The 22,831-nt window shown below is 36.7% G+C and overlaps 1 protein-coding gene across 7 annotated transcripts in view; it reads right to left on the bottom strand.

Annotated features, from left to right (window-relative positions):
• The window catches only part of NOL10 (nucleolar protein 10), a 52,596-nt gene that overhangs the window by 28,723 nt on the left and 1,042 nt on the right, over window positions 1–22,831 (bottom strand). For all 7 annotated transcript variants that reach the window (XR_010358089.1, XR_010358090.1, XR_010358091.1 and 4 more), the window contains exons 3-13: window positions 22,441–22,539; window positions 21,606–21,683; window positions 19,768–19,805; window positions 16,883–17,019; window positions 16,092–16,157; window positions 14,361–14,421; window positions 13,713–13,798; window positions 13,263–13,341; window positions 12,118–12,267; window positions 9,702–9,768; window positions 5,001–5,053 (exon numbers count right to left, since the gene is read on the bottom strand). Coding sequence is in view for 2 of the 7 variants with exons in the window: in XM_064411943.1 (XP_064268013.1) it covers window positions 5,001–5,053; window positions 9,702–9,768; window positions 12,118–12,267; window positions 13,263–13,341; window positions 13,713–13,798; window positions 14,361–14,421; window positions 16,092–16,157; window positions 16,883–17,019; window positions 19,768–19,805; window positions 21,606–21,683; window positions 22,441–22,539 (914 nt within the window). In the remaining 5 variants the exon portion in view is untranslated. The remainder of the gene's footprint in view (window positions 1–5,000; window positions 5,054–9,701; window positions 9,769–12,117; window positions 12,268–13,262; window positions 13,342–13,712; window positions 13,799–14,360; window positions 14,422–16,091; window positions 16,158–16,882; window positions 17,020–19,767; window positions 19,806–21,605; window positions 21,684–22,440; window positions 22,540–22,831) is intronic.

Here is a 22,831-nt window from a genome sequence, read left to right as displayed (position 1 = left end):
GTACCAGCAATGGCTGGTTTAGTTGAAAAGTCATACAATTTTAAGAGGATAAAATACATGATATTTCTAAGAATAGGGACAGCCACATATCCAAAGTAGGTATTGTATTAGAAACCAGAACCCTTACACACTTGGGAGAAACTGAATCACTGAGTAGGCAAGAAAGACTTGCTCTTGAATCATTTCCAGTTTATAACTCCAACAGCCCTGAACTAGGGGAGTGCTAGGATATCAAATTATTTTCCAAAACCACCTGAAAATAAGCCAGATATGCTCCAGGATTTATTTTTCGTTTAAGAGCTTAATATTTTCACTACACCAAAAGTACATTGCTTCTAGCCTCAACGGGGAGTGTTCTGCCAAGACTGCAGGAAAGTAAAAAAAATCCAGAACACAGAATATTACACTCAATTAATTACACGCTTAATTGCTCTCTTCTTTTAACAACCTAATGAATAGAGCAAGTTTCAGTTTCAGTATGTTCATGTAGCTGAAAGTTTCAAGTCAAAAAAAATGAGACAGGACTGATTTGCTACATCTGTGCTAAGATCAGAGAAGTTTGTTACCAGAAGTAAACACTCAGAGTAACACCTATGTCCCTTGCTCTTTACCCAGAGCACCCAGGAGCTGACATGCAGGAGGTTTTCTGTACAACCTGCAAAGAGAACCTTGTATGTTATGGAACATGACAGCCTCAATTAAACTTAAAGAGAATCTGACTCATCTTGGATCCCAGGTCAGTGGACCACCATGTGTCAGTGGGAAATTCTGCTCTCTTCACTTCTTTGGCCAGGACCTGCTCACTCTATTGAATCAACTTATGTTTCTGAGTCAGTAGTCTAAAAACTATCCCAAGGCACACACAACTTTCATTTCAACCTTCCCGAGGCACACATCAAAGTGATGTACCAGGAAGCCAGCTGGCAAGAAGCAGGTTCCAAATGTTTGCATAAACTGCAAGTTAGCTATTAAACTAATGGCAAACAGCCCAATTCCAGTCAGGAATTCAGAGGCACTTGCCCTCATTAAATCCCAGCAAAATAAAACAAAAACAAAGTCTCTAAACTAAGCCACTCAAGATGTTACCTATGTAACACAAGCATTTCACTTCAAGGGTCAGATTCAATTTGCTTTTTGATCACTCTGCACTGTGTACCTATATGAGGTATCTTGCCATTGAAAAGCAAACCTGCCTGTCCTTTCCAGAAAACCAAAAAAATCACCTTGTACTTCCTCTACTTACAGCTTTGCACACAAAAGAAAAAAACTGCAGTGATTTTTTTACTTCTTTATAAGAAATGCAATGTTCTCAGATATTCCTAGTCTCAACTGTCATACCTACCCTGATGAAACTTCTGCAGGAAAAACTGATGTGTGCCATTTCTTTTTACAAGCAATATTATGATACTCACTGTCAAACTTATAATCCTGAAGTTGAAGAGACAGTAATTTTTTGGGTTTGAAATGGAAATTTAGCTTTGGAATTAACCGTGGAGAGAACGGGCACACGTACACAGATAATTCAGTCAGACATGAGCTCAGCCAGAGCACATTCCAAGCTGGCCGGACACGAGCCAGCTCCAGCTCACCAGTCAGGAGCTGTGCTAGCACAGCACTGTGCCCACACTAATAAAACCTGCTGAGAGGCTGGGCATGCTGGGCTGGGCATAGTCCTGCACTGTCTGGCCAACTCCAATCACGGACAGCGGATGCTGGGTCTGTCTGCACCCATCTGTGCACACACTGCTCTGCAAGACTCCTACTCCTGTGGATTCCTTTCTCCTTACGTAGAGCACAGCCCCATACATTTGGGATTTGAAGTATCCTCCTTGATCACAGCCATGGCAATTCCTTATAGCTGTTCCAATGAGCATTTAAAACAAGAGAATAATTATTAGCACTGCAGGCCAATGGTGAGCATGGGCAATTGAATGGATTTTATTTACATAACTGTCCTTTGCAGTTAGCAGCATTTCTCCCAGGCATCTATTCTGTTGCAGAATTCAACAAGACTTTTAACTCAGTTCCTGTCAACATCTCAGAGACAAAGGACATACTTTTAGTACTATTCAAGTGTACCTTAAAGGAACGAAGAGAAAATTAAGTCACTCATTAAAAAAAATTGTGAATCCTAGTTCTAAGAAAAAAATAGAAAATGACACCATGAAAAGAGATCAAGTAATACAGCTATTCAAAGTTTTGCTCCAAAGACCCACATAACTAAACTTAACTTTGCCTGTGCAACAAAATTAGTAAATTTTCCAAGGATGGAAAAAACACGTGTATTAATCATCTACTGACAGAGAAACCAAAGGACAGGTGTGCTACTCTGAGCTCAAATAACTAGTCTGGAAGATCAAGGAATAAAACTGTAACATGAATGTGTTAATAACTTTAAGTTTTCCTTAATAAAAAAAGCCCTGGAGCAGTTGAAGGCTGACACAAGTCCTCCATTTCATATTTTCTTCATTTAAAAGGTAGATTAAAAAATAAACAAAACAGCCAACAAAAACAGATTTAGTGAGCTACATATTTGATTTTTAGGAAATGTAGTAAAACACCTTTCAATTATGCAACACTGGCTGTACCAGGCTCTTCTGTCTTGCCTGTAAAAAGGCACAGGTTAAGAAAATCAGACCAGAGTGTGAGATTTCTGCCTCTACTTCAAAGTAATTTCTTCTCACTACTATTTAACTTTTCTATTGCCTAAAGTAAGTATTACATGTTTTGAAATGAACTACATGTTGTCAACTAAAAAAGTAACAACAGCATTTCAGGTATGTTCAACAGCCTTCAAACTCAAAGCCATTGACACACACTGGAGAAGTTTAGCTTATTTGAAAAGCAAATTTAAACTAGGCAGTAGCCTTTAAAATAAATTTTAAATTTTCTTGTATACAACAATATTTCAAATATAGAACTCATATCTGGATTTATGCTTTTCATTCATCATTTGTGTCCATCTGTATACTCATGCCACTGTGAGTGGAAAACCCATAAAAAGGTACCATCCAAACAAGTTTAGGCAGACTCAGGTAACAAAAATCAGGGGACGGTCACACAGGAAAATGGTTTGGGGCAAGATTTATGTTAATCTTCACTGGAATAGCCTACATGCTGCAAAAATACTAGATAGTATTACTCAGTATTTAAGTTTCCAATATTGTCTCTAGGCATGATCTGAGATCTAATACAGAGTGCTTACATTTCTTAACTAAAAATTACTTGTCTGACTTCAGAAACACAAATTCAGTACTCAGAGAGGATTCTATGAGAGAATTTTGAGAGCAAAAAGTAAGTATTTTCATTCTGATTTACAATATGTGCAAGAATACTCAAAATAATGCTAGCCTGAACAAGCTCTAACAAACATTCATCACTGGTGACAATGAAATAACTTTTTGGCTAAGTTGAATGCGAACTTCCCATGTGCTGTAGCTGTCAGGTTCATGTATCATGCACACCTGCATAAAACATAATCTCAGTGCACAGCTTTCAGAGAGAAGCTGAACCTTACCTTTAGTGACAGAAGGAATGCTTTTTGCATCTGGATTATTTAAATTGACTAACTAGTTCATTCCAGTTTTAAAAACTCATCAGATTTCAAAAATATGTGAGTTTGTGTTCACTAATCCATTAATTAAAAAAGACAATAGAGAAAAAAATGCTTGGAGAGCTACTCTCTCAGCCTTACCAAGGACAAGGTAAATGGAAAGCAAGTATTCACCTTCTATATACAGCTAATATTTTGTAATAAATAAAAAGATATTTGTTGTCTCCCGTTGTTACTCAAAACATGGAACAGTGCAGTTAACAAAATGTGAGTTGGGTAGAGCCGAATTACAGAAACAGGCATTCACATCCAAAGAACAACCTGGCATAACTCGTGGATAAAATGCCACATCTCTTTATATAATATATATAATATATAAATGCAAAAATCTAATAATGTAAGTAAATATATCAGACTACAGAATTGTTTAGAGGGGTATAGTATTGTGTTTAGACACACAAATAGAACATGTATATATGTTCTATTCCACAAAGAGAAATGTAAACTCATAAATCTCCATCCTGAACATAATCAAGATCATACACAGTGGATATGGCAGCAGGGGATGAGCAGAAATGAACTGGAAAAGATTAAATTTAAATTAATTCAAAATCAATTAGATCAATTAGCTAAATGAAGACTTTTTGGCTCATTTAAAAATAGTTAAATATATATTTTAATATTAATACATTTCACAGTTTGTCCAAAATTTGACTAAAATTAATTAAGAAGTGTATGTATTTTTAGAGTCTGGTCAGCTATTCTGCATGTAAAATTTACATAGGTATCCTACTATTTATCTTCTATCAGAACAAGAAAATCTCTAGAGAACACACTAGAAACTAAACCAAGAGTGAAATGCAGGTGTAATTTTCTGTAAAATTCCCTGACACCAGAAGGCTTGCTGCTAAGTCTCCCTAAAGCAAATCTGCAGAGATAAAGCATATAGTTAAACCTACAGTTAAGCCTTTCAAGTGGAAAGCTTATCCTGTGAAAAGCTGCATTTGAAGGGCTTTGAGCAGAAGCCACAGTCAAGAGCCGTACCTGAAGTCACACACTATCACTTCTTTGTCAGAATAGAGAAGAATAATTACTGCTATGACTATGTCACTGTACACCACATATTAAAGACACTAATGAAATATTTCACAACAAAGCAAAGTTATTATCTTGAAAAACATAGTCCCTCTTCTTCATCAGCTACCATAAAAAGCTCCACCTGAATTTCCTGCAGCCACTAACCAGTTTTGAAACTGGCAACAAAAGGCAAATTACAGATTGGTTTTTAAGTAATTCAACATGTTACAGTAATAAATTATGGTTAACCTAAATTTACTTTATTGTGACAACACAGACAATGTAGATATGAATTTCAACTGAAATACCTGAATGGCAGCAAACAATTGTGTCTTTAGGAGCAATATCAGCAACAACTTGTATTACTTACTGGTATATAATAGATATTCATTTTAGGGGCTTCATTGGCAGTCATTAGCATTCCTAAAAAGAGATTTCCATATTTAAAAATATTGATCATAAGAGGACAATACTATTTTTAAAAAACACTCATAAAGTACATATTCTTGGCTTGCAATGGACATTAATCAAGACCTGTGATAAACTGTTGCATCAAATACCACAGAAAGAAAGGCATGGTCTCAGCGTAATTAACAAAGCTTAATTTTCTATATATTCATTCCCTTTTGTCCTCTATCTTAATTGATCAGCACCACTTTAAGCAACACTAAGCTCTGACAAGTGCAGGCTGCTAACTTTCACAACAAATGTGAACAGTTCATCCCTTAATACTGTTTAAAACAAGTCCAGTTAGTATTGCAGTTAAAAACTACATTGGATATAAAATTGCATTATTAATATATTGGTATTAGTACATGTGGTTATTTGGGGTTTTTTTTAAGCACACAACTCAACAGAGCCATAAATCATAACACAGTTTACACTTTCGTTCATATTTCATCTTGGGAAATAAATACAACAGCAGCTTCTCAACCCAAAATGAGATATAGGATACTGTGGCAGGGCAAATGTAGAATTTGAAGCATCTATGAATATACCCAAGAAACACCACGAATAAGGGGTTTACATACTCTGAATAGAAAAAAAATACTGCAGGAATATTAAAATTTGTGGGAAATCTCCTACTGCCACAAGACTTCTTTTAAGTTCAAAATGAAGAACACTCTGAATTTCCTTCTACATAGAAGAGTAATAAGAACATTTGCCATATACTTTTATGTTTATCTCAATGTAATCTTTCCAATGTAGCTGATCAACAGGTAATAAAAAGATTGATTATGAAGAAGAAAAGGACCATCAAATTAGATATAACATTCTGATCTGAAAGAACTGTAACATATGCCACTGAGACTATGAATAATTGGGTCAATTACTACACACCCAGAGGGCAGAAATTTAATTTACACCCAAGTAGAGGAATGCAATTACCATGGGTGGAGTAATCCTTCCTACCTAATCCTTTTATTATAAATACACAATGCAGCTGGACTTATAATGTCAGAAAAAAGGGGGCTTGCCTTCCCAGCAAAGCAAGATATTTGTGAAAGCTTAGTCAGCAAACAGACTAAAAAACTGTGCCTGGAAAGGTTTGCAGGCAATTTAAGGAAAAAGCAAGAATTTATAGCATATGTTTGAATACACACACAGAGTACTCAAGCATAGTATACAAGTTATAGGCTCCCCTCACAGCATGCTCACTACTATTTCATAAAACAAAGCACCTTTCCATTGACTGGATAGGGATCATTAGAAATAAAGACAGAAATTAATTCTGCAGATGCTTTAAAGATGACAGTGAAGAAAAACCTCCTCTTTGAGAGTCTTCCACCAATAATTAAAGGAGGAAAAAAACAGACTTCTGAACAGTATATGAGTGTATACTACAAAGGAAACAGAAGAATGAAAGTTAACAACTCTTAAAGGAGAAGTCTATTCTATGCATTTTTATTGCTTTAGCTTGTTAGTTTTAATCAATTTTTATGGGAAGAGAGACCACACCCTAACAAACTATCTAAAAGCCTAGTTTGATTACTGTAGAAGGGAAATAAAGGAGAGCCTGTTTTCTGAAGTTTTACTAAGACCCTCTGGAAAATGGTCTGCAATACAGTATCATGAATTTAAAAGAATAAAAATGGGAGTATGAAATGACAGTATGTAGAAGCAGCAGTTTTAGAAAATGCAGATTTTTACCTTTTCATTTTTTCTTACAGTAACTGGACACAGATTTCTGTACACTAAAGATACTGTCAAGTTTCATTTATATTCTACAACTTAAATTGACTAAAGGTTAAATTGACTTAGTAAGTCAAACCTTTTTCCCCTAGTCCCATTCTGTTCATTTGTGATCAGAGGAAGATATTTGATTATTAAGAGATCTACTGAAATTTGTCATCATGTAGTTTGGTCAAAGATACACAAGGGTTTGCTTCCCAGGAAAGGTATACTAATACTGAAGCCAGATGCTAAAATAGTTTAATTAAAAATGCCCAACTATGACAAACTACCACCAAAAAAACCAGTTCACAGTATACTGATCTTGAGTTTATAATAACTGATAGACTTATAGAACCATAGAACAGTTTGGTTTGGATGAGATTCCCATGGGCTCAAGTCTCAAGCTTGTCCAAGTATGCCTGGATAGCATCACATCCTTCAGCTTGGTGTCATCTGCCAGTCTGCAGAGACAGTTCAATCCCACTGTCTGTGTCATTGATGAAGATACTAAATAAAGCTTGTCCCAACACAGAGCCCTAAGGGACACCACCTGTCACTGATTTCCATTTGGACATTGATCTGTTGGCCACTACACCTGCTGGATGAGACTATCCAACAAATTCCTCACCCCCTGAATAGTCCATCCATCAAATCCTTATCTCTCCAATAAGGGTGAAAATGGGCTTTTGCCTTTCTGAGCAGCAGTGACACATGAAGTGTTAAAACACAAGCTAGGCAAAGATCTCCTGGCTTTCCTGTGCCATGCATCTAGAGGGGCTCTGAGAATGCTGGGGCACCAGTAACAGCACTGAGCCAAACCCATACTGATACTGAAATCATGTTATATTTCCACCTTTCCACAACTGCAAGACCATATTATTGAAAGCCTTTCCTTATTTTCAGATCTTCAGTCATGATTACTCTCTAAACTCTGAACAAGAATGAGGTGGTTCTAAGGCATCTTTAATGCTGGCCCAACAGTTATTTATGATGACCGTGTGATGCACCACCTCCTACCTTCAATCTCTCAATTTCCACTGCAACATGCTCTAGTTCTCTAGTTTTTGCCCCACTGTCTCCATGTGACATATAAAATACAACCCAGTTTTCTTCCCACAACAGTTCTTACCAAAACCATCAACCTGTCCCCCTACAGACAACAAGAAAAGCAGCACTGATTTAAGCAGGAGATGTGGGACACAGAGCTGGACCGCACAATTCTAGATCTCAGTCACAGACAGGTGACAAGCAATGCCCAATAGCAACATCAGGGAGATGTGTGCATTCCATTCCTTGTGCTACAAGACCCGTCCTACAGAGTCTCATGAAAATCATTTCTGCAAAAGCACACGAGTCATGTCCACATACCACAAAGGCTACAGAGCACCCACAGCTGAGCGATGCCCATCCTTGACATATTCAAACTTAACTTGACCTGAGCAATCTGATCAGACTTCAAAGCTGGATCTAACTTCAAGTTTGCCCTACTTTGAGTAGGAAATATACAACTCCCAGGTGTACCTACCAACCTAAATTATACTATGATTCTACACTGACAATTTTTTTCTGTTCCACTCCCTGCAGTGAGCTCTTCATTGATGCTGTGTGGACGTTAATTTGCTGCTGGGTTCTCTTTCAGATGAAACCTGGGTGAAATGCTGAAAATAATTCACTCCAATGATCTCTCTTGATAGCCACCATGGTTGAGGGTTTATCCATCTCCAGGGTGCACAGTCCACCCCATCACCATGCAGCAATTCTCCAATACACCCACATGAACTCCTACATTCAACCAGGGCATATGGCATGCACTCTGCTCATGAGGTCAAAAATGCCCACCATCTTATCAGGGAAGAGTATTTAATTGCTCATCTAACAAAAAAAAAAAAAAAAAAAAAAAAAAAAAAAAAAAAAAATCTCCAACCCATTCTTAACTGAAGTTGGCAGAAAAGACAGATAAGTTTTAACTTGCCAGAAATCTCACACTCACTTATCTACAATCTTAAATTTGAGCTGCTAGTATAAATCAAAGTCCAAGTTGCTCTGTCTTTACTGCTACCTCTCTCTAAAATTAGGATAATAGCAGCTTAAAACTCAGGCATTGTCTGTTTCCAGACCTTTGCTCTGTGCCATCCTAGCGGCCCTAACTTATTTCATCTTTTTCAGTACTGTTTTCTAAAAAGGAAGTAGGTGTCACACCATACTTAGGAACTAAAGAAACTCATACTAAACAAGAAAATTAAGTCCAGTTGCAATCTGAAGTACAACCAAAGTATAGATGCACCACTTTGGAAAATATTTTCACTCATAAATTAAGTCCTGGAAGCCTTGGTTAAAAGTGATCCTCAGTTTTGATCTCCAAGGATAATATTATGAGATGCAACAAATCTGAAAACAATCACAAAAACCACACAAATTTGTGCACTTAGGAATTTACACTTAAAACCAAAGTATTAAACCTAATGGATGGCACAATTTAAGTGCTGTATTTAAATCATGGAAAGATCAAATTCTTTAAACACTTGATAAAAAAGTGAAAATTTGCTGTAAAGAGATATTTCCTACCTCTAGAAAGCAAGCTCTAACTCATCTGGGACTTAGTCAAGACAATAAGCCAAAATTTCTATTCTTATGAAATGAGTCACTTCAGATTTTTGAAGGAGTAAAAGAGGCAAATCACTCAATTAACAGCACAGCAGCTTCTAACTGCAAACAGGCTCCTATATAATACAGATTCAGAGGAAACAAGGACAATAACTGACAAATAACCCTTGATTCCAAGCTCTGCCATAAGGAGGAAAGTAGACCTAAATTGTATCACCTAAACAAAGACCACACCTTGGGTTAACAAGCTTTTCCTTTTGAATTTAGCAAGACATTAATATACTTAACATACCTGAATTTGGGTAAAGGCAGACATCATTTATATCATGTTCTGGCTCAATTGAAGTAAATATCTTTCCCTGAAATTGTAGGAAGGAAATAAATCATAAAGAACTCCAAACAATATAATTAAATTCAGTAAATCTAAACATTAATAATAGCTACTATAGAAGCTAAGAAACATGATGGAATAAAGATGGAACAGATTTTGCAGAACAATAAAATGTTACTAATATCTGAACATAACACAAAGAAGACAGTGTTGTCTTTTATCTCTGATTCAATCTCTTACAAGGAAGTGCAGCCTACTGGAATTGAAGACACGGCAATGTACAGTGGCACCTCTAATTTTTCAGCTTACAGTGCTGTATTGAAAATATATGTCAGATTTACTTCATTTTACACAAATGTGGGGCTGAGGTCCACAAGTTCTGGGCACACTGTCAGTGTAACCCTCACTTTATTCAACTCAGAATATGGCAGTTTTAAATAATTTTATTTTGTAAGTATGATTAGCTGAAAAAATGGATTAGGAGTGGAATTTGAATCTGGAGCTTGTACTAATGCCCACATGAAATGAAATATAGCTCAGCACTTTATTTATGATTTATAAACTCAGTATTTGACTCAGGTCTTGATATAAAAGTAGTAAGAGCATACAGTGGTATCTAGCTAAGATCAGAATTGAAGTTATAAAGGTTACTTAAGAAAAAGGTAAAAGCAGGAAACAATGTTCTCAAAATAATAATTGGAACACAGTCTGAAAAACCCAGACAAAATACAGGTGCTCTTATAAGCCAACACACAAAACAGCCAGTAAAGGAAGAGTCTACCAACTGGACCACATAATCTGAAGCATGAGACTACATGCCTACATAATTCTAAATGAGGGACAGGAACAAGGTAAATTTTGATCCTGTTCCTCTTTTTTTTTTTTTCTTTCCCTGCAGCCATCCCACCTACCTTTCTGGGCCCTTCCTTTCCCTCCCAGTTACACGCTGTTACCCCACCCACCTCTGGTCTCTCCCTGATGATTAAGAGGAGTCCTCCTCCACCCTGGCCTCAGCAGACAAAAGCCTGGTGCTCCCCACCCCAAGGCACGTCTCAGCATGGGGCTATTCTGGTATCAAAGCCATATGCTCTCCACCCGCAGTCTGCCTCTGCACTTGGTTCCTGGCCAGAGATAGTCAGGAACCAGCATCTGGGACAGATGGAGCCAGCTGGAACATACTCTAGGAAAGAGTCCAAAGCTATCTTTGCCTTCCAGCGGTGAGAAACCCTCCCTTTTCCCACCAGAGGCCACCTGACAAACCTTACAGAGCTTCATTCTCAAGGAGGGAAATATACATACCTAGGAAAAATGGAGAGAGGCCACTGCAGATGTTTTAAATAATAACCAATAATTTATTTGCCCTTTCAAACACTAACAATTAACTGTAGAGGAGCTTACAAAAAACTACTTGCGATCACAGAAAAAATAAAAGAGGCTGTTGAAAGTTCATGAAGCAGCACAATACTGAAGTGACTGCCTGAAATAATTAGGGAAAAAAGCCTCTACTACAACTCTCTTTATGTTTCACTATAAAGTTAGAAAGGCATGTTTTTTAGAAGGAACACAATGACTACAGACATCCCCTCAAACCAAAACAAGTTACAATAGCGTTACTATGAATCTATGGGGTAATAAAATATGCTGCCCCATAGATTCATAGTAAGGTTCACTGACAGAAAGATAAGAAGGAGGACAGCATGATACAATGAAAAAAGTGAAAGAGTGAAAATTAGAGATTACAATTTCACTTAGATGTGCAAAGGACAAGGATAAAGACATTGCCCATTGCAACATAATCCCCTAATACAGCGTTATTAAGACACACTGTTATTTGGCTCCATGCATAGTATCTGCTTCAGTATCCAAACAGAATCCCGTGAAAATAAGCAGTACCTGATTTTAATAGGTGTTTAACTAACTGATCTACCTTTGAAATTAACCCTACTTTGAGCAGGGAATTGGAATGAACATGTTTTCTGCAGTGAAAAAACCTAACTGGATGTATTCAAGAACATTGTGAGAAATATACAAACCAAGGCAATAGCTGAAACACTACTTTTTATGTTTCAATCCTACTGAAAGAAGCCTCTTGGCCAGACAAGTACAAACAGCTAAAAACCCCCTAAGACTACATCCTTATACCTGACAGGCTATTGAATAACTTCCCAGATGCTGATTTATTCAGACAGGACAAAATGCTATGTAAATTAACAGACATTAAAACCTCAGCTTCTTACACTGAATTTCAGCTTAATTAATCAAGCTGCTCAAAAAAAAACACTCAAAAACAACAAACCAAAATAAAACCCCCAAAAACTCCCAACCCAAATAAAGTAAAAATTTAAAAATCTGAATGCAGCAACATAAAACTACTTACTGTATCCTTGTTCCACATTTTTATGATTCGAGAATCCGCAGAGATAATTAAATCCAACTGATGGTGAAACTGAATTGATTTAATAGGCAGGTCATAGTAGTGATCTTTGACTATTAATGGATTACTAGACCGGAGATCATATAATAGGACCTTGAAGAATAAAAGACAAATTAAATTTATAACATTGTAATCATCTTTCTAAAGACTTTTACATTTCTATTGAAAAAACTTTTTTTTGTTGTTTCAGCACTCTTAATATTTCATAATTAGTAATATTTCACTTTCAGATTCTTATGTTGTTGTTACATGATTTAAATTTTCAGACTCCCTTCCAGATTCAGTGAATATAACTTTCCTCAGTGAAACACCACAAAATGTAAATTTTTATATCAAGGAAAGTAGAGAGCACAGGCCCTGTCTTCCAGAAACTTGTATTTTATCTCCAGAATTTCCTCTGGAACTTGAGAAAGTTAAATCTTTCATATGTAAAGTGTGAATAACAATAATCTTTGGGGAAAATAATATTATCAGTTTATTTAATCAGAAACACCACCTGCAATAAAATTTGTCTGACTTGTACATTAACATAGCAATACAATTCTCACACACCTATCTGTTCCTGAAGAAGCTACAGTTCTCTAAACCCATGAAAATACTGATGAAGGCAGGAAACAATCCCCACACTTCCCTTTAAAAATATGATGGTAGCAATAAATGAATTGAAATTATTCTTCATATCAAGATAAGACACTAAAAATAACAGTGGAAACACAGTAATTTCTGATTTTCTAGCCACCATCAAGACAAGGGAGAGCACATATGCTGCATTGAAATGGTACTCATAGTCCCAAAAAGCAGCAACTTCCCCACACACTTGACTCAAGGCATAAAAAAATGGCAAATTTTGCAGTATAGAGTATATAGGTTATGATGTTTTAAAGTGGTACCTACAAAATTCATAAGAGTCCAAGCATTTGATAAAATTAAATTGCAGTTTGACTATTACTACTCTATATATGTAATTTATGGTCTAATAAATACTTGCAGTAATAGAAATATACTGCACTCAATGTATTGATAGACTTGGATTGGGAATTGCAAGAGCAAGACCTCCTAAGAACTGTGGTACACGAAGTCAAATCTACCTGCCCAGTAGATGTTCCAACAGCCATATTCAAAGCCCCATCAAATTTCAGTGCTGAAATGGATGGCAAACCTTCTATCCTGCAAAGCACAATGCTCATAGTTAGGCATTCTTTCAATAAAGCCTGCAAATAGTTTTTTTTAATGTTAAAAAATAGCTAAGCTAATTCTTAGCCAACAGTAAAATAAATCACAGGTATCACTCAGAAATACTGTCTCAAAAAGCTGCACTGTTTACATTCACAACATGTATTTGTATACAAAAATAGCCAATACTACTTAGATCAGTGTCTAAGAGAACTCCTTTGTGACTAAGAAAATCCTTTATTCACACTAGCAATGACAAGAGAACAAGCAGGTCATTTTAAAGCAAAGTGGGATTTATTTCTAAAACAACCAAAACTTCTGAAAAATCCAGAACAACACCATTTGAAAAGGCAGCCTTTACTCACTCTGTGTCTGCTGTCACACTGCTTAACGCACAGTCCAACAGCCCGACTCGATTTCTAGTTCTAGGATCCCAGCATTCCACTTTACCCTAAATAGGGTAGAAAAAGGTGTTTCTAAACAGTTTAGAAAACATGGTTCAAGCTTATGCAGCCGAGTCTGGAAACATTTAAAAAAAATTATGAATTATCTAATCTAAGGAATAATTAACAAAATTTCCTAGGCTGACATGAGTTGTTCTAACAATGACATACAGGGTGCACACACTTCATTTGTAGTTTTTTCAATGCAATCTAAATGAAAATCACTAATGCTAATTTTCTTAAGATTAATAGGGTACACATGCCAGCTAATTTCTACAGATGGCTACACTGCAAAATGAAAGAACATTATTTTCACTCCAGTCTGCAAAATCTCAAGTGCTCAGCAACCAAGTAACTCTGATATTTTATCTGCACTATGCTCTGAAAAGTCATCTTTAACATTATCTATATCTACCATAGCAAATGAGACCAATTAAATTAATTATGCTCATGATTTCTTCCTATCCTCCTGCAAATTATGCTCATGATTTCTTCCTATCCTCCTGCAAATTAATAAAAAAATGAAACAAACACTACTGCCCTTTTCATAAAAGGAATGTAAACATTTACCTCAGCTGTCCCCATAGCAAACAAGAAGTGCACAGGATTTATGTCACAGACATTACTCTCCCTACAACAGAAAAAGGAGCAAGTTTAGTGACCTCAGAACAATTTAACACATGACCAACTAATAATATTTCTCTAATCATGTACACTACTGTTCAGCCTGGAAAAGCAAAAGTTGGAAGGAGGGAGGGATGGCAATAGCTTCCCATACTTAAGGGGAGCTTACTAAAAATCTGGAGGCAGAGACACTGCTGATTACTTCAAACAGGTAAGGTTCCAACTGGATGGAAGGATAATATTTTTAAGCTGTAAGGATAATTAAGCACTGGAATGTGTTAATCATAGAGGCTGGGAAATTTCCATCTTTGGAATTTTCAAGACCCCCCTGAGAAAATTAATCTGAATTCATATGACTGTGCCCTAAACAGGAGCCGGGGCTCTGAGGCTCTCTGCACTCCTCCGCCCACATCCACCACCTCCCACCAAGCCCTGCCACATCACTCTGCTCCACTGTATTCTTAAACAACTCCACAGGACTTGAGGAAATCACCTCAAGGTGTGCCAGGCTCAGATTGGATACTAGGAAAAATTTATTCCCTGAAGGGGTTGCCAAGCACTGAACAGACTGCCCAGGGAAGTGGTTCAATCACCCTCGCTGGAGACAATTAAAAGACATGCAGATAAGGCATCTGGGGACATGGTCTAGTGGTGGACTTGGCAGTGTTGGGTTAATGGATGGGCTTGATGACCTTAGAGGTCTTTTCCAAACTAAACGAATCTGTGATTCTAATTACATCAAAACATCTTTATGATTATTTATGTTCTGAAGCTTACATCTTCAACATGTTCTGTCTGACCAGTGGTCTCCTTTCTGTCACCCAAGTACTCGGTTTCTCAGCAGGGCACTCAAGAGCTCTGTATTTTGACAAAAATTCTTCCAAAGTACAAATATTTCTTTCTACACCACTTATCCCAGCACTTTCCAACTTCTTCCATTCAAAGCTCTCTACCTCTAATTCTGTAACTCATCCAACTTCCTCACCTCAAAACCTTCCCACAACTTAAGTCTCATCTCTCTAATCCAGATTTTACTTTACACCCTTACCTCTCCCATTCCAGGATTTCCCCTTTTTTTTCCTCCTGTTGCTCAGTTTTTTATTGTGCCTTCCCAAATACTTCTTCAGCCATTAATCCATTCTGCCCACCAAACACCAGCTGTTGCCCACCAACAAGCCACTCTATCTAGTGAAGTCTGTTCTATTCATCTGCCTCTCCCCACATGAAAAAAGCTCAGTTCCTACTCTGGTAGGGTTTTCAAAAGAATCAGACACATGCTGGAGATATAAAAATTCTCTTTGGGCTACTTCAAGAGCAGAAGGACAAAGACATGTCTGGGAAAGTACATACCCTGTGGGTAGATCTCTATATGATGGCTAAATTGAGTAATAATGGCAAAGTTTTAATGAAATGCTCTTAAGATCAAGTTATATAATACCTATTTAGTCCATATTAAGCAATTTTAAAACATCCACAAAAGAAAATTCAATTAAACATAAAAACTAGAGCAAAAAAAAATTACAGAACATAAAATGAAATGAGTCTCAGGCTCAGCATATGTTCATTTCCAACTGTGCAGAGCATTTGGGCAGCTTTCAGTACTGGTGGTGAGCATGCTAGAAGTCTGCTTCCACCTGGTGGAAAGAAGACAGAGGTCAAGCATTACACAGAACTTACGAAGCTTCGGTTTGCAGGGAGTTCAGAAATCTTCCTTGTTCCAGATTTAGCCTGTACACTTCAGAACTACAAAAGAAAAACCCAAAATTACTCTTCTGTCTAATAAATACTGAAAAACACTGCTGTAAATTTGGAGGCATTGTAAAGATTCTTATTCACAGTCTAATTTTGCCTAATATACAATTTTCAGAGTATTTTCACAATTTATAACAAGACAAATATACACTTTGGTGTTCAAGACACAGAGGAAAAATATGCATATTCACTATTTATTTATTATACTTCAATATCTTACCAATTACTGTTTTTCCAGGCAAAAGATACATTAACTCATTTCTCAAGACCTTTTAATTTCCTGTGATTTAAGTTACACCTTGAATTTCTACTTACTTTGTTTGAAACCCTAAGGATCTAATTTTATTTTTTTTGTGTCTTTTCAGAAACCCTATTACATTATTTAACTCACACTTCACAGCAACAAAACACCAACCAGGATAGGAAGTTATTTAATTTTCCGTACTTAAATGCTAAACACTTTTTAAAACAATACACTGACCTGCAATTTTAAATAGGAATTTGTAAATACATTATATACATGGTTCAGTAATTTTTTAAAAAGCTTAAAAATAGCATGGGAAATGGAATTAATTTTAATCTTTCTACATTTTCTCTTATTAATCTGGAAGGAATTGCCACTTCTTTCACTTTTTAGCTCTTCTAATACTTTGATGATCATTTTATTATTGGAAAACACTGCTAACAAAACTCAAACAAAATATTCCACTTAATACCTTGCTCCTACGAAATACAGGTCACACGATGGATAGTGGTAGGAGAAATCTCTACCAAATTTTGGTATTCTTGTCTTATAGTAATGGCCATGTTGTGAATGAAACTCCACAAATCTGCCACACTGCAAGAAGACAATCTGAAAATAAAATAGAAAGCACTGAAACATACAGAAACAGACAAGTTTCTCCCCAACTTGTCTTGCAGCACAGGCTTCAGTTGATTTTTTTTTTTTTTGCAAATTCATACAGGCTTATCACAACTTATCCAAACAACTTCTACCAAAATGACAGAATCAACTAGTGCTTCATCATTCTCACTAGCCACAGCAGAGTTTTGTTAATATACCTCACAGGAATATTCACAAGAGTAAACGAGACACCCTGAAAGTGACCCTGCAGCCAGAAGCAGCACAGTTATCTCATGCTCTGCTGTACCAAAATTAACATTTCTACTTCCTTCAAGACACTGCAGTTAGTGATTTCTCCCAGGTACAAAGCTGTGCAGACACCAGTGCATTCATGTGGACTAGGCACATAAGCTACACATCCTGATGCACAGCAGCATTCCAGTAAATGACACCAATGATCTTTCTGCAGTTTTGTTTTTTGCCCACTGAGTAAGAGCATTGTTTCCTTCTGAAACTCAGACAAACATCTCAGTCCTGGAAAAACCTACAGGGAGGCATTACTAGAGAACTAAATCTACCACATAAATAAAACAGGCCAGGTCCTGCTGTTATACTCCTTATGGCAGGGTAACACGGCACATAGCCACAACAAGGGATTCTTCCCTCTCCAGAGACAGGATAATCCATCCACATCACCTGTGGCACTCAGGCTGCCCCTCAAACCATGGCCAGGAACAGCTGGCCTGGCCCAAACTCATGCCATGCATTATAATCACAGCCAAACCTTTGTCTCTGAGCCTCATCCTTATTTAGCTTGGATTAGAAAAGTGATACTCTAGGTTAGCCTGTGTAGTACCATGCATCTTCTAAAAAGAGTACATAGCAAATAGCTAAATTTTTTTACTGCTGAACGACACTGTTAGCAACGCAAATAAGGATGAGAAACTCAGGGAAGGTGAGGTACATATGTTACTTTAAATCTGTCATTTTTATTTATAAATCTGTATAACTGTCTTACCATTAATAATTTTCTATTTAAAAACAAATTTCTACAATACTGGCCTTGAATATATTCGTGTTCTCTTTCATTAGTAGTGGATACAGCTCACTGTAAATCGTGTTTGTCTTTTCTTCTTACTAAATTAATTTTGGTCACCACCAGAAATCTACAACCTAAGGGTAGCAAAAGCATTGGCACTGGCGTGTGGCAAAAATACTATGTGGAAGTACAGGACTCCTGGCAAAAGGCTGCGGGAAAAAAATATACTACACTCTCTTCCAAGTCTAAGACTTTTAAACCTAAAACTTAGAAAGGCATAGAAATGTAACTGGCCTTATGGGTACTAATCTGTAAGAAAGAAAAAATGTGCTCTCACTGTGAAAATACAAATAAGCCTCAAATCAACCTTACAGGGATGGCAGGAACAGATCTAGAGAGACACTATTTTCCCTGACTCTGAAAGGATGCTGAGAGCACCAAGAGGGCTATCAAGACTGATAAGGGACAGAATACAGCACAAAAAAAATCCCTCTTTCCAGTAGCAACACTAAAAACTTAAGATTTCCCTGGGCAGGTTTGACAGGAATTAAAAATTCTTTATGACAAGGCAGAGCAGAAATGTAACACTTTATTCAGCAAATCTGTGGAACCACCATGCCTGCAGATTTTGACAGAACTGTTCAAGCATTAAAATTGTATTTTAAGGTCCCATTCCAATTGTTGCTTCTATGATTCTAAAAATTTCAGGTGTAATTTCTCAAATATCGTTCCCTCTTTCTAACATGTCCACAACATTATCACAGCCATTTGAAGTTTATTTTTCTTTCTGATGATTTCTTAAGTTTTAGTAAAATGAAATTGAAAACATAAAGATTGTATGAAGCTGAAAAAGTAGGGTTTCAGCCTGAAATATAGCACCCACTTCAGCTGAAAACACACACCTTTCCATTCATAACCAGTCAGAAACATTTGGGAAGACAGCATGTTCCTCAGTCTCCCAAATGACTGTTTGGTATGTAAAGCCAGAAACATTTTCCACCAGACAGACAAGTGGGAAGTATCAGCCATTACCTTCTGCTACTTGAATTCATGCACTTCCTTGGAAATCTCACATGAAAACTGCAGAAAAGCTACAAGGCTAGATGATCATGTCTCTGATCAAAGAGCAGTATTTATTAAAACAAGCCTATACCTGAAATGGTAAGGTCTTTTCACAAAAAAAAAAAAAAAAAAGTGTAAAATAAACACTTAGGTGATTCCTTCAGGTACAGCACTTCATTTAAAAATAAAACTAAAGAAAAAAGATAGTACTTCTCTCCACAATTTTTGCCTCATCATCATGCCTATAACAACACTGACAAATCAGGCTGTTAACTTACCCATAGCTATCCCACCTTTCAAAAACAGTGTATGTGTGCATCGCTGGTCACAAAGGATTGTGACTAAATGTTAGCCCAGAAGGAATAGTTAATTCCATTTTTCACATTATTTTGCTCGTAGGATAGATCACTATTTGAAGTTTTTCTCTCCAACAGATAAAAGACTTCAAAAGTTGTAAAGCAAATTATAGCACAAAGACACTAAGAAAACAAACAAAATTTTAAAGGCACAAAAAGTGTTTATCCTGTTTGCTGTTTTTAAAAAAAAATTGTTCCAAAAGCTGTGCTGATTGACTGCCTTTACTACATAGGAAAATGCATTTTAATATACATACTGAACCATTTTTTCATTTATACACTGAAAACTATTAAACATACCTTTGAGTAATCATCTGATAAAATCTCAAACGTAATCACTAGAGGAGAGAGCAAGAGAATTTTGAGTCAACTAAAGAAAGCAAACTTATTTGCAAACATTGGCATAATCCTGAAAACATTTACACCCATGCTAATCTTTAGTCATGTAAGTATCCCCCACAGGTGCAATGCATAATGCAGGCATTAATCTTTAGTCAGATCTCTAATTATGTAACTTGATTTGCAAAACCATAAGTAGTTTTCTAAAACTTTAGAAACATATGAAGCATCCTGTAATTTTTTATTGTTCTTGTATACTTGACACATTCCTCAACACAATGCTCAACCATGTATTTTATGGGTGTGGGAATGTCTAATCAAATGATTTTCAGTGGTCCAGGGAGCTTTGGTAATTCATTAAAGATGATCTAAAAATTACATGAGTTTGGACATATATGCATAAACTTGCACATGCAGTCCTTCCAAGGGGTCAGCACTTCCACAAAAGAAGTTAAGGCTCAAAAAAAAATCACAAATGTTAAAGCTACTAGTCATGTTGAACACTACCATATTGAACTTTGCCTAGTTTTAATTAAGCTGAGTTGGGAACATTAGGGAGTAGCTGCTTCAGCTAAATTGGTTCTATTTAAATGAGATAATTAATTTAAAGTTACCTGAAGTGACTCTATGCTAGACTTCAAATTAAACATACTTCTGAAGTCTACCAAGATGCCAGTTCAAAAAAATTTACTTTAATTAGCAGCAAGCATTTATGATTACAATGACTTCTACTCTTTTAAAGAGGGTTTCACTCTTGCCATACCTTCCTCTCCCCAGCCTTTCTGAAACCCTGCCTTCACCCTACATGACTCCTTGTAGTCCTGAGGCAGAGAGCACAGAAACACCCCTATGCTCTTATTACAATTTTTATTTCTCGCATCACTTTCACACACATCAAAGTTAGACCAGTTCAATTCTTCTGTAATGAATGTCTCATCTTCTCATTGTTTTGATCACCCCTAAATCCCAGCTTTCAGTCATCAGCCTTCAAACAAAAAAAAAATAACACTCCCACTCCTCCTTCCCCTGCAAAAAAACCTCAACAACAACAACAAAAACCACAAAACTAAACAAACAAAATAACCCCATAATTCCTGAAATTTAAGCACCCTAAAAGCTCAGAGCTGTGGCAGCTCCTGCCCTACTCCAACTGACAGCTGATTCTCCCCTTCCCATTGTCTAGATGGCTCCTTATTCTCCTCACCACAGCTGTTCTCCCACCAAATTAGTAGCAAATAAGGTGTAATTAGGGCCTTGGCCATGCTACCATCTACCCCAAGTACCTTGTTTCCAGAAAACAAGAGAAAACCAAACCAGCAAACAAACCAACACTCCCCCAGGAAATTCTCTTTACCTTCTAACTCACCTAATGAGCTTGGGCTCCAGAGAGAAAACAGAGCAACCCACAGTGTGTTCTCCTACCTTACTGCTTCACAGAACAGGTAAGAAGGGAGATCTTGCCACCACCCAGCCATTGTACCTTTATCACATTCACCAAACAGAACACACATTTCAGCCACATTCACCCTCTGAGCCCCACGCTTTCTAGCTCAAGGTAAATCTTACATCCCTCACACTCTCTTTTCCAGGCAAGGAAAAAACTCTGAAATCAGAATACAGGGGGAAAATTCAGAGATGAAGAGTAATGGTTTCACTCTAGATTCTTGTGTTTTCCTGAAGTACATTCTATCCCCTCAGCACAGGGAGCAGAATTTCAGCTTGAGTCCAACCTGAATTATGTATGACAGACATGTACTAACATGTACTATTATGTACTAACAGCCATGGCTTATACTAACCTTCGGAATCTAAGCATCTTTCAAATTTCTGGGATAACTGATAGGTATCAAAACAGCGGACCCTGGGCTTGTAAGTTCCTGAAAAAGTAATTTGATGTTTAATTAAATAAAAAAGTTAAACAAAGGATAACACAAAAGCAATTTTTAAGTATATTGTCTTACACATACAGGCTTTACTGGTTTCTACTCTAAGTCTTCTGTCCTTCCCAAAGCCTCTGTGACTGGAAAAACACAGCTCTCAGTAACACAACCTTACAGCCTGGTTTCTGTAAGCACTCTACTAGTATGCAGGTTCTCCTAACTATCAGATACAGAATCTAGTAACACCTTCCAGTCAATCTGAAAGACCAAGGCTCCTTATGTTATTAACACCTACTAAAGTATTCATGTTTGGATCCTATTCTGACTCTTACAAAATGCAATTATCCTCCTCCTATAAAACAATACTCAAACAATGATGTTCAGAACTTATTTAACATACATACACTAAAAGCAATTCAGAACTTAGCATATAACTGTATTATAGATGGATTTGTTTTATTAATTTTTTATTTGTATTATAAACCCTGACAGCAGTGGGGTTGGATTGGGTGATCTTCAAAAGGCCTTCCAACCAAACCATTCTATGATTCTAAGAATGTACGTATTCTAAAGAGAACTGTTTCACAGCACCACTCTCAAGACAGCTACATGTTAAGAGTATGCTTCCAGCAAAATGTTCAGTTCCACACTTCAAAATGACCTCTTAACAATTCTACCTGAACACTGAGTCACTCTGCACCCAAGATTACCTAGGACTTTTAGCCTCTGTTAGAGAGACTGTTTGTTAACTCACCAACTGCCATAATATACTGTCCATCTCTTGATACCTTAATCTTTGTGCTAATAGTGGGCATTTCAAAATCTTGAATAAGTTCAATTCTTCTACGGATATCTGTAAAGAAAAACAAGAAAAGAAAAATCAGCACCATTCTATCAGTCCAAAAAACTGTAACAGTTTCCTAAGGAAGCATGCTGAGTTAATTGAGTATAGAGAATATCGTTTACAGGTATTATAACTACTGCATTAAAAACAGTTTAACACAGTCTGCTAACCCTGAGAAGCAGACTACCCCCATGGAAAATAAATTAGTACTCCAAGGTAACTGCGCAACAAATTATTATACAACATAATAGCAAATACTCATTGCACACTTTCACAATTAAGGCCTTATATAAGGCATTCC

This window comes from Passer domesticus, chromosome 3 (genome assembly GCF_036417665.1).
Source record: "Passer domesticus isolate bPasDom1 chromosome 3, bPasDom1.hap1, whole genome shotgun sequence".
Classification (NCBI taxonomy): domain Eukaryota; kingdom Metazoa; phylum Chordata; class Aves; order Passeriformes; family Passeridae; genus Passer; species Passer domesticus.
The sequence above is the reverse complement of the archived record's forward strand: the minus strand, read 5'-3'. Positions and strand labels throughout refer to the sequence as shown.